This window comes from Citrus sinensis, chromosome 7, assembly GCF_022201045.2.
Source record: "Citrus sinensis cultivar Valencia sweet orange chromosome 7, DVS_A1.0, whole genome shotgun sequence".
Taxonomy (NCBI): Eukaryota; Viridiplantae; Streptophyta; class Magnoliopsida; order Sapindales; family Rutaceae; genus Citrus; species Citrus sinensis.
The window spans coordinates 18,772,632-18,791,872 of record NC_068562.1 but is presented as its reverse complement, the minus strand read 5'-3'; the positions used below and the strand labels follow the sequence as shown (position 1 = coordinate 18,791,872).

Genomic DNA, 19,241 nt, shown 5'->3' with positions numbered 1-19,241 from the left:
TTGCAACTCTCGGGCAATGCCAATCTACTGAGAAAAGGATTTTCCTTATAGCTACTCCGTCAAAGGTTGTAAATTGTTTTAGAGTATGGCTATTCTTTAGAGTTGAGTGGTAAATTTAGAGTGTGATTATTAATTTTTTAAAATTTTTAACGTGTTTTTGTTTGTTTTTACATACAGTAAATACCCCTATGGTCATTTGGTTTTAATGGTTTAGGCATCAAGTGTTAAGTGAATATAACAGGCTAGGGAAAGTAAAGTTATGATAACATATACATAGAGGTCTGAGGATAATTAATTTGTCTCGTTTTATTATTAGTCAGCAGCTATGGGCGGCAACTTTCAACTTCATTTTCAATTCAACTTCACTGTGTATTTGTTGTTTTTTTCTTTTATTATATGTGCTAATTTTAGTTAATAGAACTGCTACGATAATTGATAACTCAGTTGGAATCCCTTGGTGGAGGAGGTTGAATCTAGAATTTGTCGAATCGTTGCCAAATGCTCCAATCAAAAGATTCTTAAATCTGGGGGGCATGCAATAGTAGACCATCATCTCTCAGAATGTATTTTATTTCTGAAATCACCTGCACAACCTTCATCTTCTACTTGAAGTGGTAATGACGTATATAACCAACACCCAACAACAATGATTTGTCATTTAATAAACTATTATCAGAATTAGTCCAGCCGTTTTCATTCACTGGAGGATACGTTAATCTTTTCCCTTGTTTCGGGGGCACACCTTGCGCATTGAAATCGCAAGTGACCATCTCCATCTCCATGCAGTAGGTAATTTCCTCTGTGGGTTGGGTTTTCAAATTCTTCAATGTCGAGATCATATTTACCCAATTTCAGTATTTGTTAACGATGATTGTACTTAGTTTTAACTAGGTTAAAACTCATGAAAATGAATTGATTAATCAGGATCATATAATTAATTTCATGTTATGAATGTATCATTGCGAAAGAGCTAAAGTGACAAATGCTTAATAATATGTTGACATCATAAAATCTACCTTGACAGGGTTCTTGCTAGTGATCATCCTATTACTTCACTGCAAATCACAAGGCCACATTCAAGGAAGAAAACTTCCCTCTTTCAGCATATCATGTCTGGTTAATTCTTCAGTTTCCTGTACTTGAGCAGGGAAAAAGCTTATGCATAAACAGCTTCAAATGAGGAAACTTCAACTATGGAGGCTACAATGATGAGGAAATCGGTGGCATTCGCTCCGTGATCTTTCTTCTCGAACTCTGCAAGATTGGCAACAACTTTGTTCAAACAAAGAATCATCTTTCGTTTCTCGTAAAACCTCAAGAACTTCAGCCATCTCAGTACATCCTGTAATATTTAACGTATAGCTGAAGCCTCTTTTCCTAATGAAGTTTTGCTCTGACCTAATTGCCCTGACCCAATTGCCCTGACAGCATTATAATCACTGGCATGCAGTGCCATTAACTTTTCAATGTAGCTTTTGCTAGAAAGCTTTGGATTAATGATGACAAGTAATGTTGCAGCCGTTTCATCAAGACAGGAGCAGGTTTTTGCAGATTAGCAACCAGCCACTCATAATTTGACAAAAGTAGCTTCAGATAATGGCTCCAAAAACTCACATCTGGCCAGAATTTCAGCCGGGGGTACTCCAGCAATTAAGTCAGTACCCAGACTTGGTTTACCCTTCAGAAGTTCTTCAGGCAACTTAACCAGAGTAGTTTCAAGGGCAGAGGGAGATGTGCCCGGGATAACCTCTTGCTTGAAAGGTAGCAGAATTCTATCCATTGATGGATCAATGGAGATGGACCACTGACTCGCCCTCCAATTTGTTTTGTGAAGTCTTGAGGCAGCAGGGATTGCCTATAAAGAGAATACGAACTCATTAGTCACATTATCGTGTTTACTGATCACTAATATGAAGGAGATAACAATGTGAATATCGAAGTAGAATGGCAGGCATGGGTATACCCAAAGATCAGCCCATAAGCTAGCACCAGACTTGGGAACAACAACTGCAACATTAGACATTCGTTTGACAGCAGGAAGAACATCACTACTCCACCCAACAGCAACCCATACATCTCTAATTCCAAATGCCTCAGATAGTGTGTACTGTCAAACAGTCGAACCTATGTAAAACCCAAAAAACGCAGATATTGTAATATTGATACTCGTATCGACAAAGATATTAGCATCTAAAACAAATTATTGTATAAGATAAAAAATGGGTAGGAGCATGGGCATTCTACATATTGTTAGACATCTTGAAGCCCTCATAATAGGATTGATCAAATGTTAGGTAACCTAAAAGATGCGACAACTATTTTTCATATTACATTTGCCCTTAACTCAAACTGGACAAAGTAGATAATTTCAATAACTAGAACTTATAGAGGATTCTACTAGATTACTATTCACAGTAGATTTATAACATTTATAAATCAAAACCCATCATCGTTCACCTGAAAGACTCTTGAGTTGCACAAACCAATTTCACTACGCCATACCAGAACTTTGTTGAACTTTCCTGGATCGACCTGATTGCACCTACTATCCCCTTCATTACAGCTAATAATCACATGATTTAATTTTTTGAAATTGGCATGCCAGAAAAATTTGTTCAGTTACAAACCTATTTTTGCTTAAAAATGCATTCATCAAGCGACAATGACTTGTTATTATCACTCCACTTTTTTAGTCTCTATTGCTTGCTAATTCACGTTGAGGAAACAAGCCAAATGTTGCCAATTTATCCACATCACATTAATATGGGTTTTCATTGTTTTGGGTTTTTGTTAATTTAATGAGATAGAATCTCACATTCCTTCAGCTAAATTTAGAAGAAAAAGCATTTATTGCATCCATCTCAGAAAAGAACAATATTTGCATTCATATTTATGGAAAGGAGAAGACAACACTAACATATGCATTCATGTGTATTAAAAGGAGAAGAAAACACTAACATATGCATTCATATGTATGAAAAGGCAGACTTTACAAACAAAATCAGCTGTCAGGTAATAATATGCATTGGTCAGATATCGTTTCTTTAAGAGTACCTGGTTTCCCAGTAATGCCAGATTCTACTGAACGGCAATCCTCCCAGTAGCAACTTGCTAATCAATGTCGTTTGAAAACTGTACCAATAACCTCTCTGGGAGAATTAACCATTGAAATCCTTCCTGCAAGCTAGGGCCGCCACAGATCTTTCCAGTCCTTAAACCCATTTTCATTAATCATGCTATGGTGCATAGAATGCAGATCTCTCAAAAAGCATCGATAAATATCTCATTCTAATTTCCAATTTGAACATACTTGTAATGACCAGAGCATGTCAACATATATAACAACTCTGAAGCCTATTCCTTCCCATTCCAAGCAGGCGCATGCTTAAAATCAGGAGAAAAGAGCCATCAAATGCACCCAAGAAAAAAAAAACTTCCATTTGGCAGTTCATTTCAGAAAACAACATCAAACAAGATCTCACTAATTGAGGACCAAAGAAACTTCACGTCATCATTTCTACATTTCACAATGATCAACATTTAAACATCAATAAACAGGATCTAACAAGATTTATTATGTTTTTGGATCATACTGATAGACTCACACGAAGATGATAAGGAACTGTAAATTACTTCACTAAAGATGTTACTTTTTCTTGTGAAAGCTTGGTCAGCATTTATTTGAGTGGATGAATAAAGATGTTGCGTAATCATCGTCTTCTTCCCAATCATCCCAGCAGGGACAATTTGGGTCACACATGCCGGAACCAGAGCCATACCCATCCTTGAAAATTTCATGTTTTCTAAATTCACGATTTCTTGCCCAAAATGGTATAATTTAAGGCTTTTTCTATTTTGATCTCTAGAACTTCAGGCGCAGAGAGAACTTCTCCTTCATGGCATCCACTTCCTCTTCACCTCCTGTTACTCTTTCTTCCACTCTTTCTTTACCGAAATCTTGCACTTCTCATACTACTAATAAAATTGAAAATCTTGTAGAATACTCCTACATCCCTGAATCCGCCCAAATCAGTGAATCTTCTTACCCTCTCCTCAGCCCTTATCAGTTGTATAAACGACCTAGCTCCTTTACCCGCAGTATCCGCACCCTTATCTCTACCAGACGCCCTCACCCTAAAGAATACATCCAGTCTTCCCGCCTGGATCAGTGTGCTCTTCAAGCCACCTCTGCTGAGCAATATGTCACTCTGGAGATTCCCTCCGAGTTGCTCTCCAACTGGAAACGAGAAGGTTATACTCATCTCCATCTTGGCGGCATCAGATTAATCCTTACCCTTCATGGGAGAAAAGGATTACCGGTTACCGCTCGACTTGCTATGCTTGATACCCGGTTTAAACAGTACCAAGATGCTGTTATCGGTACTGTCCTCACAACCCTTCATGCAGGAAGTGTTTTACTCACTTTCTATCCCAATTTCAATCTTTCTCTCCAAGATCCAAATTTGCCCACAACCTTGAAAGTCCAAGTTCAGATTCAAGGTGCTGAACAAATTTCTTCTGCAAAAATTGCCACTTTACATCACCAACTGGTCTACAGGCTTCAAAATCATGCCTTAGATCTACCCGCTCCAGAACACCACTCTGACACCCTCATGGTGTTAGCAGAATCTGACCAGATCCCGACAATCATCCAGATTCCCCGACAAATTCCCCGTCATGAGCTCATCAAGCTTATGCCTCTTGAATGGATCTCCAACTATGAACAGTTCCACAACAATACAGCTCCAATTCAGACCTCTGAAGGCATGTTTGAAAGACGACATGATGGAACAGTCAGAATGACTTTTAAACCACCTCCCAGTGCTCCACAAGAGCCTCCTAGGCTCTCCTTTACCTATTCTTCAATGATCACAGCTGTTCAGACAGCGCAGGAAGATCTGCCCATTACAGGGTTTAATTCTCAAGGCTACCCTGTTTATCCAGCCAAACACAATGGCCATTTCCTATGGGATGCCCCTGGTTCCGGCATGTGTGACCCAAATTGTCCCTGCTGGGATGATTGGGAAGAAGACGATGATTACGCAACCACAAGGAAAAAGAAACCCAAAAAGAAAAAACCTCCTGTCCCATGTCACCACTGTGACCCTAAACCACCATCAGATCCTCCACCTCCACCGGCTCCATTACCCATCTACCGAAAAGAACTCACATGGATTGCCAAACATTGCAAATCTGAGATTCCATCACCACTCTCACACCCAACACCTATCGTCCAACCACTGGCTTGTATGATGTTTTCCTCTACTTCTTCAGATTACTCTTCTTCCTTTCCTCCTTTGGAACCCCATACAGATTCTCAACGAAATGTTGTGTCCAAACCCTTTATCCCTTCACCTATTACCTCCACTGGCCACCTAGAACCTCCCAAACCTTTTGAATCAGTCCTCAACTGGCAAACCCAAAATGCTAGAGCACAGAATGATACTTTGGTCAATATCAATTCCAAAGTTGAGAAAATCAGTTTACGAACTGAACAGCTTGAGACAAAGGTTGACTCCATCTCTGCACAGATGCAGCAGATCCACCAAAATCTCCAGTCCAGAATTGGCCAACTCGATTCAGAGTTACGAGCCATGCTAGCCCACAGATACAATGGTCCTGAATTTGACCAAAAAGAAAGGGAAATCAGGCGATTAAAAACTGAACTTGCTCAGATTGAATCTGAAAAACAGAGACCTACCCTTTTCACCAGTTCACCTCTTATTCCTTCTATCGGTCCAACTTACCATCCTTTTGCCTCTATGCTCTCTCCTATTAAACAATATGACCCTTCCAAGTTATTTGGCATGACTCATACTCTTTTCAGAGACAATCCTTTGCCACCGCCACCTAAACCTAAACCCAAACCTAGACCGCAGCCTCGACCTCCCCCTCTTCATCCTTCCTCTCTGACCATCCCTGGCCAACCATCTCCTACTTTTACACCGACCTCACCACCAGCTCCTTTATCAGTCCCTGCCCAATCAAAAGATAAAGAACCCATGAACCAATTTACTGCTCACGCAGTCATCCATTCATCTACTGACGATCAAACTTCTGATTCAAATCTAGCTGTTTCAGATAGCCATACCGAAACCGACTCAGAATCTTCAGCATCCACCAGTGACTCTGAAAAGTCCTATGCTGATATTACCAAAATCCTGATGGCTCAACCTGATCAAGGCCAAACCTCTCATACAGAACCATATGTTGATATTCCCTCCGAAGTTGAAGAAGAAATGCCTGAATCTTCTGCCACAAACCAACCTTCTCCGGCCCAGCCCAATCCACCCAGTCAAAAATCGTCAAATGGTCCATGGTTCACATTTGATGATCTTCCATCTCATAAATGGCGTGACCGACTCAATGAAATGTCTGCCTGGATTGATCTACAGATGCTAAGACCAGGAGCAACAACTCAATCAGTCCTTAGAGAATTTGCTACTCGTTTTACGGGTGCTCTAAGAGATTGGTTTGATTCGTTAGGACAATATCGCCAGTTACAGTTTGTTGACCTTCCAGAAGTTTCAAGTGCTCTTGCTGTACTTCATGATCAATTCCTTGGCGACCCTTCTGCAGTCTTTGAAGCTGCCAGACGAGACTACCTCAACATGAAATGCTGCTCCCTCAATGCTAAGGATCTTGACTTCCATTATAAGCGAATGTCCCTGCTGTTCTATAAGCTTAATGGATTCAATGAGCCGACATTAAAGCATGTCTTTCTGGCTTCCCTCCCCGAAGAACTCCAACCTGACATCCAGAGACAACTTACAGCATCCAATCTTTCCCTAGACAACATCTCCCTTGGCAAAATCTTCCAGCTTGCCAAAACCTGCCTTGACAAACTTTGCGAGCAAAAACAGTTTTTCAAAGAACTGTTGAAAGACAAAGAACCTTTCCGCAGTGCTTGCAAAAAGCCTTATTTACAGATCAAATGCCACAAGAAAAAGGATTGCGATTGCAGTTCAAAGAAAAAACGGCATTTTCGGAAATTCAAAACTCCAGACTTTTCATCCAAACCTCGCAGATCCCGAAAGCCCTACCGGTTCTTCAGAAAGAAATCTTCCTCCTCCAGAGAATTCAAACGAAAGCACTCAAGCAGATGTTTCATCTGCAAGAGAAAAGGCCATTATGCCAAAGATTGTCCCAACAAAAGAGAAAAGGCCATCCGGTTGGTTGAACATCTTCAAGCAACCACAGACTACTCTCCTGCCAAAGATGAATTGGAATTCTATTTCTCTGAACAAGATGAACCCAACGATGAAACAGTGTTCGCACTACAAAATCCCTCTGACTCAGATAGTGACCAGTCTCAAGTGATTTTCCACCAACAGTTACTCTCCCTTGATACTACAATTCCTATCCCATCCATCAAACTCCAGATCTTGCCCTCAAAATTCCAAAGGCCCATTCCAGCAATTGGTCTTATAGATACTGGTGCCCAACGAAGCATGTTGAACCCCCATATTCTTCCACCAGAATATTGGACCCAGTCTGAAGAACATTTCAAAGCTGTCAATGGCAAACTCTTCACCACCTCTTTGATTACCAAAAAATCCATTGGTATTCAAATCTTCCCAAACTGTGTCATTTGGACCAAGGTTATTGGTTCCACTCTTCCTAATAAGGATATCTTATTAGGATTTGACATCCTTCACCAAATCAAACACCTCCAAATCATTCCCACTGGAATCCGAGTCAAGTCCATGTTCAAACCATTCACAAACATTCTGAAACTCTACAATTTGTCTGAAACTCCCCAGTCTTACCAGGATATTTCAACCAAACTTTTGAGTTTCTGTCCAGAGTCCCATTCTGAGTTCACCCATCCAAATCCATTGTGGAAAAATAAGTCTTTCTTCATTAAGTTACCCTTCAAACTCAATGAAGACATTAACCCAACTAAAGCTACCCATCCAGGAATGAGTCCTTCTGACTTACTCCTAGCCCAACAAGAATGTTCACAATTGTTAGCCCAAGGTTTAATTGAGCCCACAAGTTCCCAATGGGCTTGCCAAGCCTTTTATGTTGAAAAACATTCTGAAATTGTCCGAGGAAAGAAACGCCTAGTCATTGATTATCAGCCCCTAAACATGTTTTTACAAGATGACAAGTTTCCATTACCCCGCAGACAAAGCATGTTTACTTTTCTCAAAAATGCCCAGATCTTTTCCAAATTTGATTTAAAATCTGGTTTTTGGCAACTCGGCATTGAACCCTCCGAACGTTACAAAACCGCTTTTTGTATTCCCAATGCCCATTTCCAATGGACCGTCCTACCCTTTGGCCTCAAAACTGCCCCCTCCATTTTCCAAAAATCCATGGTCCAAATCTTCCAGCCCATTTTGCATCATGCATTGATTTACATTGACGATATTTTGCTTTTTTCAGGATCGCATGAAGAACATCGCAACCTATTGTCCCAATTCTATGATATTATCCAAAGTCATGGAATCATGTTATCGGCCAAGAAAAGCACCATTGCTACAGATAATATTGAATTCCTTGGTATGATCATTAAAGATGGACACTACCAGCCAGGAAAGCACATTGCCCAAGAATTGCTTCACTTTCCAGATCAGCAACTTTCCAAAAGGCAAATCCAACAGTTTCTCGGCATTATCAATTACATCCGTGATTTCCTCCCACATGTGGACCATCACACTCATCATCTCTCAGCTTTATTGAAAAAGCAGCCCCCAGAGTGGAATGCTGACCACACACGTGCTGTCACTACTCTCAAGCAGATTGCGCAAAATCCGCCTCCTTTAAAGTTGCTTACTGATGGCAAGCGCATATTACAGACAGACGCAAGTGATGAATCATGGGGTGCCATCCTCCTCGAAGAACTCAATGACAAGGAACACTTTATCGCTTACGCTAGTGGACATTTTTCTGAAACACAGAAGCACTACCATAGCGTGTTTAAAGAAATCTTAGCGGTAAAGAATGGCATCAAAAAGTTTGAGTATCATCTGATTGGACACCATTTTCTCATCCGAATGGACAGCTCAGCCTTCCCCAATATCTTTCATTTCAAAGGTAAAACTGTTCCCGAAAAAATGTTACTCAGATTAAAAGATTGGTTTTCCAAATATGACTTTTCAGTCAAGCATATAAAGGGATCCCAGAACCTCATCCCTGATATGCTCTCCAGACTCTCTAAACCACAAGACCCTCTCACCCTGTTTTCCACCACCTACCATTTTCCAATTATCTCCATGGCTACCTCACTACCCCCAGAAGCTCTCACCAAGAAAACTTTTCCCTTCAACAAAACCTTCTCTTCTGTTTTTGATATCCAAGAATTTGCAAGAAAAGCTCTCTTTCGCTTTTTCATGAAAGCCTACCTTGTCACCGACCCTTTTCCTTTTTCCACTTTCCACCCAGAAAATCTGTTCCTTACAGGTTTAACCCTTGATCCGACCAGAGACACCACTGAAGACGTGTTATGGTACATCTGGTGCCTAACAGTCCTTTACGCAACCAAGTTAGTCCTCCCCATTTCTCCCACTCTGGACCACCTCCTTAATCCAGATAACGCCACCTCCCTTACCTGGACCCTACTTGAATGGTTCTCCCCCATCCCATGGTGGAGAAAGAAACTGCAACAACTGTCCGAAATTTACAACCTTGACCGTATGCCTGCCCCTGAAGCACAAATGTTCACATCAGTTTTTATTATTCACAGGCCATACTTCCAACATCCAGACACCCATCTCTTTTGGACTCAAGATCAGGTATATGAATGGTTCACTGCACCACATATAGCTGTGATTGAAAATGACATACAAGACGTCCTGCACAATTACCTTTGCCAATTAAACCACCAACCTCCGCCACTTAAAGATATCTCTCACACCTCCTTAGGTCCACAACATGACCTTCTCATGATACCCACTCCATCTGCTATATCTAAACCTAAGTCCACTGGCATCATCATCAAAGAAGAACGACCAGACTACACTGACTTTCTTTACCAAGACTCACAAGATCCATGGGAAGATTTTCTTCCTCTGAGCCAACACCTCCACCAGTTTCCCCAACCAACAATGGATGAACCTGGCCCCTCCGTACCAGGACCCTCAACCCAATCTTCCAAACGACCAGCTCAACCATCCCAAGTTGACAAAGCCACCCAAACTTCCCCTAAGTATACTCCGAAGTGTACTCCCAGAGACTATAATTGCCCTTATCCACCATGCCGTGGTCCCTCCTGTAAGCATCCAAAGCTCTCCAAAACTTTCTTCCAAAAGCATCCTCACTCTGGTGATACGGACCCAGATGAGACCGAAAGCTCATCCGAAGACGAGTACATGAATCTCCGCTCTCCATAAAGTTGTTTGTCTTGTTGCTTTCAATAAAGTAGTTTGTCTTGTTGTCATAATGATGTTTCGCTTTATGTTTGCATAATTATTAAAGTTTGTTTTTACTTTAATACTTTTGTCCAAGTCATGCTTTAATTATTAAAGCACTTTTGTCTTTTGTAATAATTAAAGTTGTGCAATTATGTAAAAGATAGGGGTCCTGTCCTATCTTCTCAAGAATCCTCCCCTATATAAAGGATTCTCCCCTTGCTTGTAAGATATAGAAGTTTGAAAGAAATAAAACTCGTGTTTTTTCTTACAACATGAATCCCTAAAACTCTTCTCTCTCTCTGCAAATGAAGCTCTAAGAAAGAAAAAGAATAAAGAATTAAATTTGTTCATTTTGAAAACCTAAGGAAGTATGCTCTGCACTTGCCTTTTCTAAGGATCCTGTGCATCAGAAAACTTTTGATCATTTCTTATCTGGTTTGGTACCCTGTTTTAGACTAAAGGAAAGTCTGTTTTGGGTTGTATAACCTGAGAAAAATGTTTTAAAGGTTTTTGATTACAGAGGTATATCGGCTGGAAACCCGAGCTTGCGGACTACTGGTCCAAAGAACAGTTTTAACTGTTGTAGTTCTGGTATAACAACGCCACGTACTTCACCATAACTGGTATCAGTTATGGTGAAGTACGTGGCGTTGTTATACCAGAACTACAACAGTTAAAACTGTTCTTTGGACCAGTAGTCCGCAAGCTCGGGTTTCCAGCCGATATACCTCTGTAATCAAAAACCTTTAAAACATTTTTCTCAGGTTATACAACCCAAAACAGACTTTCCTTTAGTCTAAAACAGGGTACCAAACCAGATAAGAAATGATCAAAAGTTTTCTGATGCACAGGATCCTTAGAAAAGGCAAGTGCAGAGCATACTTCCTTAGGTTTTCAAAATGAACAAATTTAATTCTTTATTCTTTTTCTTTCTTAGAGCTTCATTTGCAGAGAGAGAGAAGAGTTTTAGGGATTCATGTTGTAAGAAAAAACACGAGTTTTATTTCTTTCAAACTTCTATATCTTACAAGCAAGGGGAGAATCCTTTATATAGGGGAGGATTCTTGAGAAGATAGGACAGGACCCCTATCTTTTACATAATTGCACAACTTTAATTATTACAAAAGACAAAAGTGCTTTAATAATTAAAGCATGACTTGGACAAAAGTATTAAAGTAAAAACAAACTTTAATAATTATGCAAACATAAAGCGAAACATCATTATGACAACAAGACAAACTACTTTATTGAAAGCAACAAGACAAACAACTTTATGGAGAGCGGAGATTCATGTACTCGTCTTCGGATGAGCTTTCGGTCTCATCTGGGTCCGTATCACCAGAGTGAGGATGCTTTTGGAAGAAAGTTTTGGAGAGCTTTGGATGCTTACAGGAGGGACCACGGCATGGTGGATAAGGGCAATTATAGTCTCTGGGAGTACACTTCGGAGTATACTTAGGGGAAGTTTGGGTGGCTTTGTCAACTTGGGATGGTTGAGCTGGTCGTTTGGAAGATTGGGTTGAGGGTCCTGGTACGGAGGGGCCAGGTTCATCCATTGTTGGTTGGGGAAACTGGTGGAGGTGTTGGCTCAGAGGAAGAAAATCTTCCCATGGATCTTGTGAGTCTTGGTAAAGAAAGTCAGTGTAGTCTGGTCGTTCTTCTTTGATGATGATGCCAGTGGACTTAGGTTTAGATATAGCAGATGGAGTGGGTATCATGAGAAGGTCATGTTGTGGACCTAAGGAGGTGTGAGAGATATCTTTAAGTGGCGGAGGTTGGTGGTTTAATTGGCAAAGGTAATTGTGCAGGACGTCTTGTATGTCATTTTCAATCACAGCTATATGTGGTGCAGTGAACCATTCATATACCTGATCTTGAGTCCAAAAGAGATGGGTGTCTGGATGTTGGAAGTATGGCCTGTGAATAATAAAAACTGATGTGAACATTTGTGCTTCAGGGGCAGGCATACGGTCAAGGTTGTAAATTTCGGACAGTTGTTGCAGTTTCTTTCTCCACCATGGGATGGGGGAGAACCATTCAAGTAGGGTCCAGGTAAGGGAGGTGGCGTTATCTGGATTAAGGAGGTGGTCCAGAGTGGGAGAAATGGGGAGGACTAACTTGGTTGCGTAAAGGACTGTTAGGCACCAGATGTACCATAACACGTCTTCAGTGGTGTCTCTGGTCGGATCAAGGGTTAAACCTGTAAGGAACAGATTTTCTGGGTGGAAAGTGGAAAAAGGAAAAGGGTCGGTGACAAGGTAGGCTTTCATGAAAAAGCGAAAGAGAGCTTTTCTTGCAAATTCTTGGATATCAAAAACAGAAGAGAAGGTTTTGTTGAAGGGAAAAGTTTTCTTGGTGAGAGCTTCTGGGGGTAGTGAGGTAGCCATGGAGATAATTGGAAAATGGTAGGTGGTGGAAAACAGGGTGAGAGGGTCTTGTGGTTTAGAGAGTCTGGAGAGCATATCAGGGATGAGGTTCTGGGATCCCTTTATATGCTTGACTGAAAAGTCATATTTGGAAAACCAATCTTTTAATCTGAGTAACATTTTTTCGGGAACAGTTTTACCTTTGAAATGAAAGATATTGGGGAAGGCTGAGCTGTCCATTCGGATGAGAAAATGGTGTCCAATCAGATGATACTCAAACTTTTTGATGCCATTCTTTACCGCTAAGATTTCTTTAAACACGCTATGGTAGTGCTTCTGTGTTTCAGAAAAATGTCCACTAGCGTAAGCGATAAAGTGTTCCTTGTCATTGAGTTCTTCGAGGAGGATGGCACCCCATGATTCATCACTTGCGTCTGTCTGTAATATGCGCTTGCCATCAGTAAGCAACTTTAAAGGAGGCGGATTTTGCGCAATCTGCTTGAGAGTAGTGACAGCACGTGTGTGGTCAGCATTCCACTCTGGGGGCTGCTTTTTCAATAAAGCTGAGAGATGATGAGTGTGATGGTCCACATGTGGGAGGAAATCACGGATGTAATTGATAATGCCGAGAAACTGTTGGATTTGCCTTTTGGAAAGTTGCTGATCTGGAAAGTGAAGCAATTCTTGGGCAATGTGCTTTCCTGGCTGGTAGTGTCCATCTTTAATGATCATACCAAGGAATTCAATATTATCTGTAGCAATGGTGCTTTTCTTGGCCGATAACATGATTCCATGACTTTGGATAATATCATAGAATTGGGACAATAGGTTGCGATGTTCTTCATGCGATCCTGAAAAAAGCAAAATATCGTCAATGTAAATCAATGCATGATGCAAAATGGGCTGGAAGATTTGGACCATGGATTTTTGGAAAATGGAGGGGGCAGTTTTGAGGCCAAAGGGTAGGACGGTCCATTGGAAATGGGCATTGGGAATACAAAAAGCGGTTTTGTAACGTTCGGAGGGTTCAATGCCGAGTTGCCAAAAACCAGATTTTAAATCAAATTTGGAAAAGATCTGGGCATTTTTGAGAAAAGTAAACATGCTTTGTCTGCGGGGTAATGGAAACTTGTCATCTTGTAAAAACATGTTTAGGGGCTGATAATCAATGACTAGGCGTTTCTTTCCTCGGACAATTTCAGAATGTTTTTCAACATAAAAGGCTTGGCAAGCCCATTGGGAACTTGTGGGCTCAATTAAACCTTGGGCTAACAATTGTGAACATTCTTGTTGGGCTAGGAGTAAGTCAGAAGGACTCATTCCTGGATGGGTAGCTTTAGTTGGGTTAATGTCTTCATTGAGTTTGAAGGGTAACTTAATGAAGAAAGACTTATTTTTCCACAATGGATTTGGATGGGTGAACTCAGAATGGGACTCTGGACAGAAACTCAAAAGTTTGGTTGAAATATCCTGGTAAGACTGGGGAGTTTCAGACAAATTGTAGAGTTTCAGAATGTTTGTGAATGGTTTGAACATGGACTTGACTCGGATTCCAGTGGGAATGATTTGGAGGTGTTTGATTTGGTGAAGGATGTCAAATCCTAATAAGATATCCTTATTAGGAAGAGTGGAACCAATAACCTTGGTCCAAATGACACAGTTTGGGAAGATTTGAATACCAATGGATTTTTTGGTAATCAAAGAGGTGGTGAAGAGTTTGCCATTGACAGCTTTGAAATGTTCTTCAGACTGGGTCCAATATTCTGGTGGAAGAATATGGGGGTTCAACATGCTTCGTTGGGCACCAGTATCTATAAGACCAATTGCTGGAATGGGCCTTTGGAATTTTGAGGGCAAGATCTGGAGTTTGATGGATGGGATAGGAATTGTAGTATCAAGGGAGAGTAACTGTTGGTGGAAAATCACTTGAGACTGGTCACTATCTGAGTCAGAGGGATTTTGTAGTGCGAACACTGTTTCATCGTTGGGTTCATCTTGTTCAGAGAAATAGAATTCCAATTCATCTTTGGCAGGAGAGTAGTCTGTGGTTGCTTGAAGATGTTCAACCAACCGGATGGCCTTTTCTCTTTTGTTGGGACAATCTTTGGCATAATGGCCTTTTCTCTTGCAGATGAAACATCTGCTTGAGTGCTTTCGTTTGAATTCTCTGGAGGAGGAAGATTTCTTTCTGAAGAACCGGTAGGGCTTTCGGGATCTGCGAGGTTTGGATGAAAAGTCTGGAGTTTTGAATTTCCGAAAATGCCGTTTTTTCTTTGAACTGCAATCGCAATCCTTTTTCTTGTGGCATTTGATCTGTAAATAAGGCTTTTTGCAAGCACTGCGGAAAGGTTCTTTGTCTTTCAACAGTTCTTTGAAAAACTGTTTTTGCTCGCAAAGTTTGTCAAGGCAGGTTTTGGCAAGCTGGAAGATTTTGCCAAGGGAGATGTTGTCTAGGGAAAGATTGGATGCTGTAAGTTGTCTCTGGATGTCAGGTTGGAGTTCTTCGGGGAGGGAAGCCAGAAAGACATGCTTTAATGTCGGCTCATTGAATCCATTAAGCTTATAGAACAGCAGGGACATTCGCTTATAATGGAAGTCAAGATCCTTAGCATTGAGGGAGCAGCATTTCATGTTGAGGTAGTCTCGTCTGGCAGCTTCAAAGACTGCAGAAGGGTCGCCAAGGAATTGATCATGAAGTACAGCAAGAGCACTTGAAACTTCTGGAAGGTCAACAAACTGTAACTGGCGATATTGTCCTAACGAATCAAACCAATCTCTTAGAGCACCCGTAAAACGAGTAGCAAATTCTCTAAGGACTGATTGAGTTGTTGCTCCTGGTCTTAGCATCTGTAGATCAATCCAGGCAGACATTTCATTGAGTCGGTCACGCCATTTATGAGATGGAAGATCATCAAATGTGAACCATGGACCATTTGACGATTTTTGACTGGGTGGATTGGGCTGGGCCGGAGAAGGTTGGTTTGTGGCAGAAGATTCAGGCATTTCTTCTTCAACTTCGGAGGGAATATCAACATATGGTTCTGTATGAGAGGTTTGGCCTTGATCAGGTTGAGCCATCAGGATTTTGGTAATATCAGCATAGGACTTTTCAGAGTCACTGGTGGATGCTGAAGATTCTGAGTCGGTTTCGGTATGGCTATCTGAAACAGCTAGATTTGAATCAGAAGTTTGATCGTCAGTAGATGAATGGATGACTGCGTGAGCAGTAAATTGGTTCATGGGTTCTTTATCTTTTGATTGGGCAGGGACTGATAAAGGAGCTGGTGGTGAGGTCGGTGTAAAAGTAGGAGATGGTTGGCCAGGGATGGTCAGAGAGGAAGGATGAAGAGGGGGAGGTCGAGGCTGCGGTCTAGGTTTGGGTTTAGGTTTAGGTGGCGGTGGCAAAGGATTGTCTCTGAAAAGAGTATGAGTCATGCCAAATAACTTGGAAGGGTCATATTGTTTAATAGGAGAGAGCATAGAGGCAAAAGGATGGTAAGTTGGACCGATAGAAGGAATAAGAGGTGAACTGGTGAAAAGGGTAGGTCTCTGTTTTTCAGATTCAATCTGAGCAAGTTCAGTTTTTAATCGCCTGATTTCCCTTTCTTTTTGGTCAAATTCAGGACCATTGTATCTGTGGGCTAGCATGGCTCGTAACTCTGAATCGAGTTGGCCAATTCTGGACTGGAGATTTTGGTGGATCTGCTGCATCTGTGCAGAGATGGAGTCAACCTTTGTCTCAAGCTGTTCAGTTCGTAAACTGATTTTCTCAACTTTGGAATTGATATTGACCAAAGTATCATTCTGTGCTCTAGCATTTTGGGTTTGCCAGTTGAGGACTGATTCAAAAGGTTTGGGAGGTTCTAGGTGGCCAGTGGAGGTAATAGGTGAAGGGATAAAGGGTTTGGACACAACATTTCGTTGAGAATCTGTATGGGGTTCCAAAGGAGGAAAGGAAGAAGAGTAATCTGAAGAAGTAGAGGAAAACATCATACAAGCCAGTGGTTGGACGATAGGTGTTGGGTGTGAGAGTGGTGATGGAATCTCAGATTTGCAATGTTTGGCAATCCATGTGAGTTCTTTTCGGTAGATGGGTAATGGAGCCGGTGGAGGTGGAGGATCTGATGGTGGTTTAGGGTCACAGTGGTGACATGGGACAGGAGGTTTTTTCTTTTTGGGTTTCTTTTTCCTTGTGGTTGCGTAATCATCGTCTTCTTCCCAATCATCCCAGCAGGGACAATTTGGGTCACACATGCCGGAACCAGGGGCATCCCATAGGAAATGGCCATTGTGTTTGGCTGGATAAACAGGGTAGCCTTGAGAATTAAACCCTGTAATGGGCAGATCTTCCTGCGCTGTCTGAACAGCTGTGATCATTGAAGAATAGGTAAAGGAGAGCCTAGGAGGCTCTTGTGGAGCACTGGGAGGTGGTTTAAAAGTCATTCTGACTGTTCCATCATGTCGTCTTTCAAACATGCCTTCAGAGGTCTGAATTGGAGCTGTATTGTTGTGGAACTGTTCATAGTTGGAGATCCATTCAAGAGGCATAAGCTTGATGAGCTCATGACGGGGAATTTGTCGGGGAATCTGGATGATTGTCGGGATCTGGTCAGATTCTGCTAACACCATGAGGGTGTCAGAGTGGTGTTCTGGAGCGGGTAGATCTAAGGCATGATTTTGAAGCCTGTAGACCAGTTGGTGATGTAAAGTGGCAATTTTTGCAGAAGAAATTTGTTCAGCACCTTGAATCTGAACTTGGACTTTCAAGGTTGTGGGCAAATTTGGATCTTGGAGAGAAAGATTGAAATTGGGATAGAAAGTGAGTAAAACACTTCCTGCATGAAGGGTTGTGAGGACAGTACCGATAACAGCATCTTGGTACTGTTTAAACCGGGTATCAAGCATAGCAAGTCGAGCGGTAACCGGTAATCCTTTTCTCCCATGAAGGGTAAGGATTAATCTGATGCCGCCAAGATGGAGATGAGTATAACCTTCTCGTTTCCAGTTGGAGAGCAACTCGGAGGGAATCTCCAGAGTGACATATTGCTCAGCAGAGGTGGCTTGAAGAGCACACTGATCCAGGCGGGAAGACTGGATGTATTCTTTAGGGTGAGGGCGTCTGGTAGAGATAAGGGTGCGGATACTGCGGGTAAAGGAGCTAGGTCGTTTATACAACTGATAAGGGCTGAGGAGAGGGTAAGAAGATTCACTGATTTGGGCGGATTCAGGGATGTAGGAGTATTCTACAAGATTTTCAATTTTATTAGTAGTATGAGAAGTGCAAGATTTCGGTAAAGAAAGAGTGGAAGAAAGAGTAACAGGAGGTGAAGAGGAAGTGGATGCCATGAAGGAGAAGTTCTCTCTGCGCCTGAAGTTCTAGAGATCAAAATAGAAAAAGCCTTAAATTATACCATTTTGGGCAAGAAATCGTGAATTTAGAAAACATGAAATTTTATTTTAGTTATTAGAGGCAGATCTCCAGTGGGCCACATATAAAGGTTGAGAGATATCCGGGTATAAAATGGAAAAGAGGAATGAAGATTCCCTGTTCTTATTCACATAAATTTAGACCATGTTAGATATACAGCTCGACGACAGAATTATAAACTACTGAACTGTTTCTTCCCATTAACTCCCCATATTCTTCATTTTGAGATATCTTCTCCAAGCTAACCCACATATCGAAGCTTACTTCATGCATTAGAAAATTTCTCCATCATGGTGAGACATGAGAGACACACCGTGTGTTTGTTCTATCAAACTCAAGTTAGTCGGTAAATGATATTGACACTGTTCAGTGACAATATGCAGATCAAGATTATGTAAATTTTTTGTGTCAAAATGGACATAATTAGAACATAATAATCAACCTATAATAGGAGATGGTAGTTAGAACAATTGCTCAATCTTAGGCAAGAAGAATTCACTGCTACTAATCGTCTATCCCATTTTAAGGTGCTCAAGTCACAATCTGACGTCAGTTAGCAAGTTTCAGTTACATTGACCAAATTTATTAATTGTTTGACATTAGTAGGGGTGTTCAGAATCCGGTCCGATCCGCTTAATTTGTCCGATCCGTAAAAATCTGGTCCGTAAAAATCCGATCCGTGGATTGGTGGATTGGATTGGATTAAAAATTTGAAAATCCGCAACCGGTGGATTGGATATGGATTCACTTCTGTAAATCCGCAAAAATCCGTGAATCCGCAAAAAAAAATTATTTAATTAAAAAATTTATAAATATGACATTACTAATAAATAAGTAAGTTAAATGTAATTACATACTTATATCAACACCATAAGATACCTTATCCATTATTCAAAAATAACATAAATAATTAAATAATTAAAATATACAAAGATAAGTTGTAAAAATTCTTAAACAAAATAAAAAATTATAAATCAAACAAAACATTTATCCTAAATGCCACTTCACCGAAGCAGCCACTAGAAAACAAAAAACCTTGACTTCTTAAACTTTCCCGTCACAACCACACAAAAAACCCCTAACTTCCTA

General features: G+C 41.0%; 1 protein-coding gene across 1 annotated transcript; it reads right to left on the bottom strand.

Annotated features, from left to right (window-relative positions):
* Positions 1 to 912: 912 nt before the first annotated feature.
* LOC102628041 (uncharacterized) lies at positions 913 to 2,816 on the bottom strand. The gene is made up of 2 exons (XM_052444044.1): positions 1,964 to 2,816; positions 913 to 1,855 (listed from the first exon to the last, which is right to left on the bottom strand). The coding sequence occupies exons 1-2, from the start codon at positions 2,021 to 2,023 to the stop codon at positions 1,568 to 1,570; spliced, it is 348 nt and encodes a 115-aa protein (XP_052300004.1). The 5' UTR covers positions 2,024 to 2,816; the 3' UTR covers positions 913 to 1,567.
* Positions 2,817 to 19,241: the final 16,425 nt, after the last annotated feature.

Coding starts and splice junctions, on each gene's coding strand:
- LOC102628041 (XM_052444044.1), bottom strand. CDS start 2,023: ATGTCTAATGTTGCAGTTGTTGTTCCCAAGTCTGGTGCTAGCTTATGG. Junction 1,856..1,963: donor GCTTATGGGCTGATCTTTGG/GTATACCCATGC, acceptor TTCTCTTTATAG/GCAATCCCTGCTGCCTCAAG.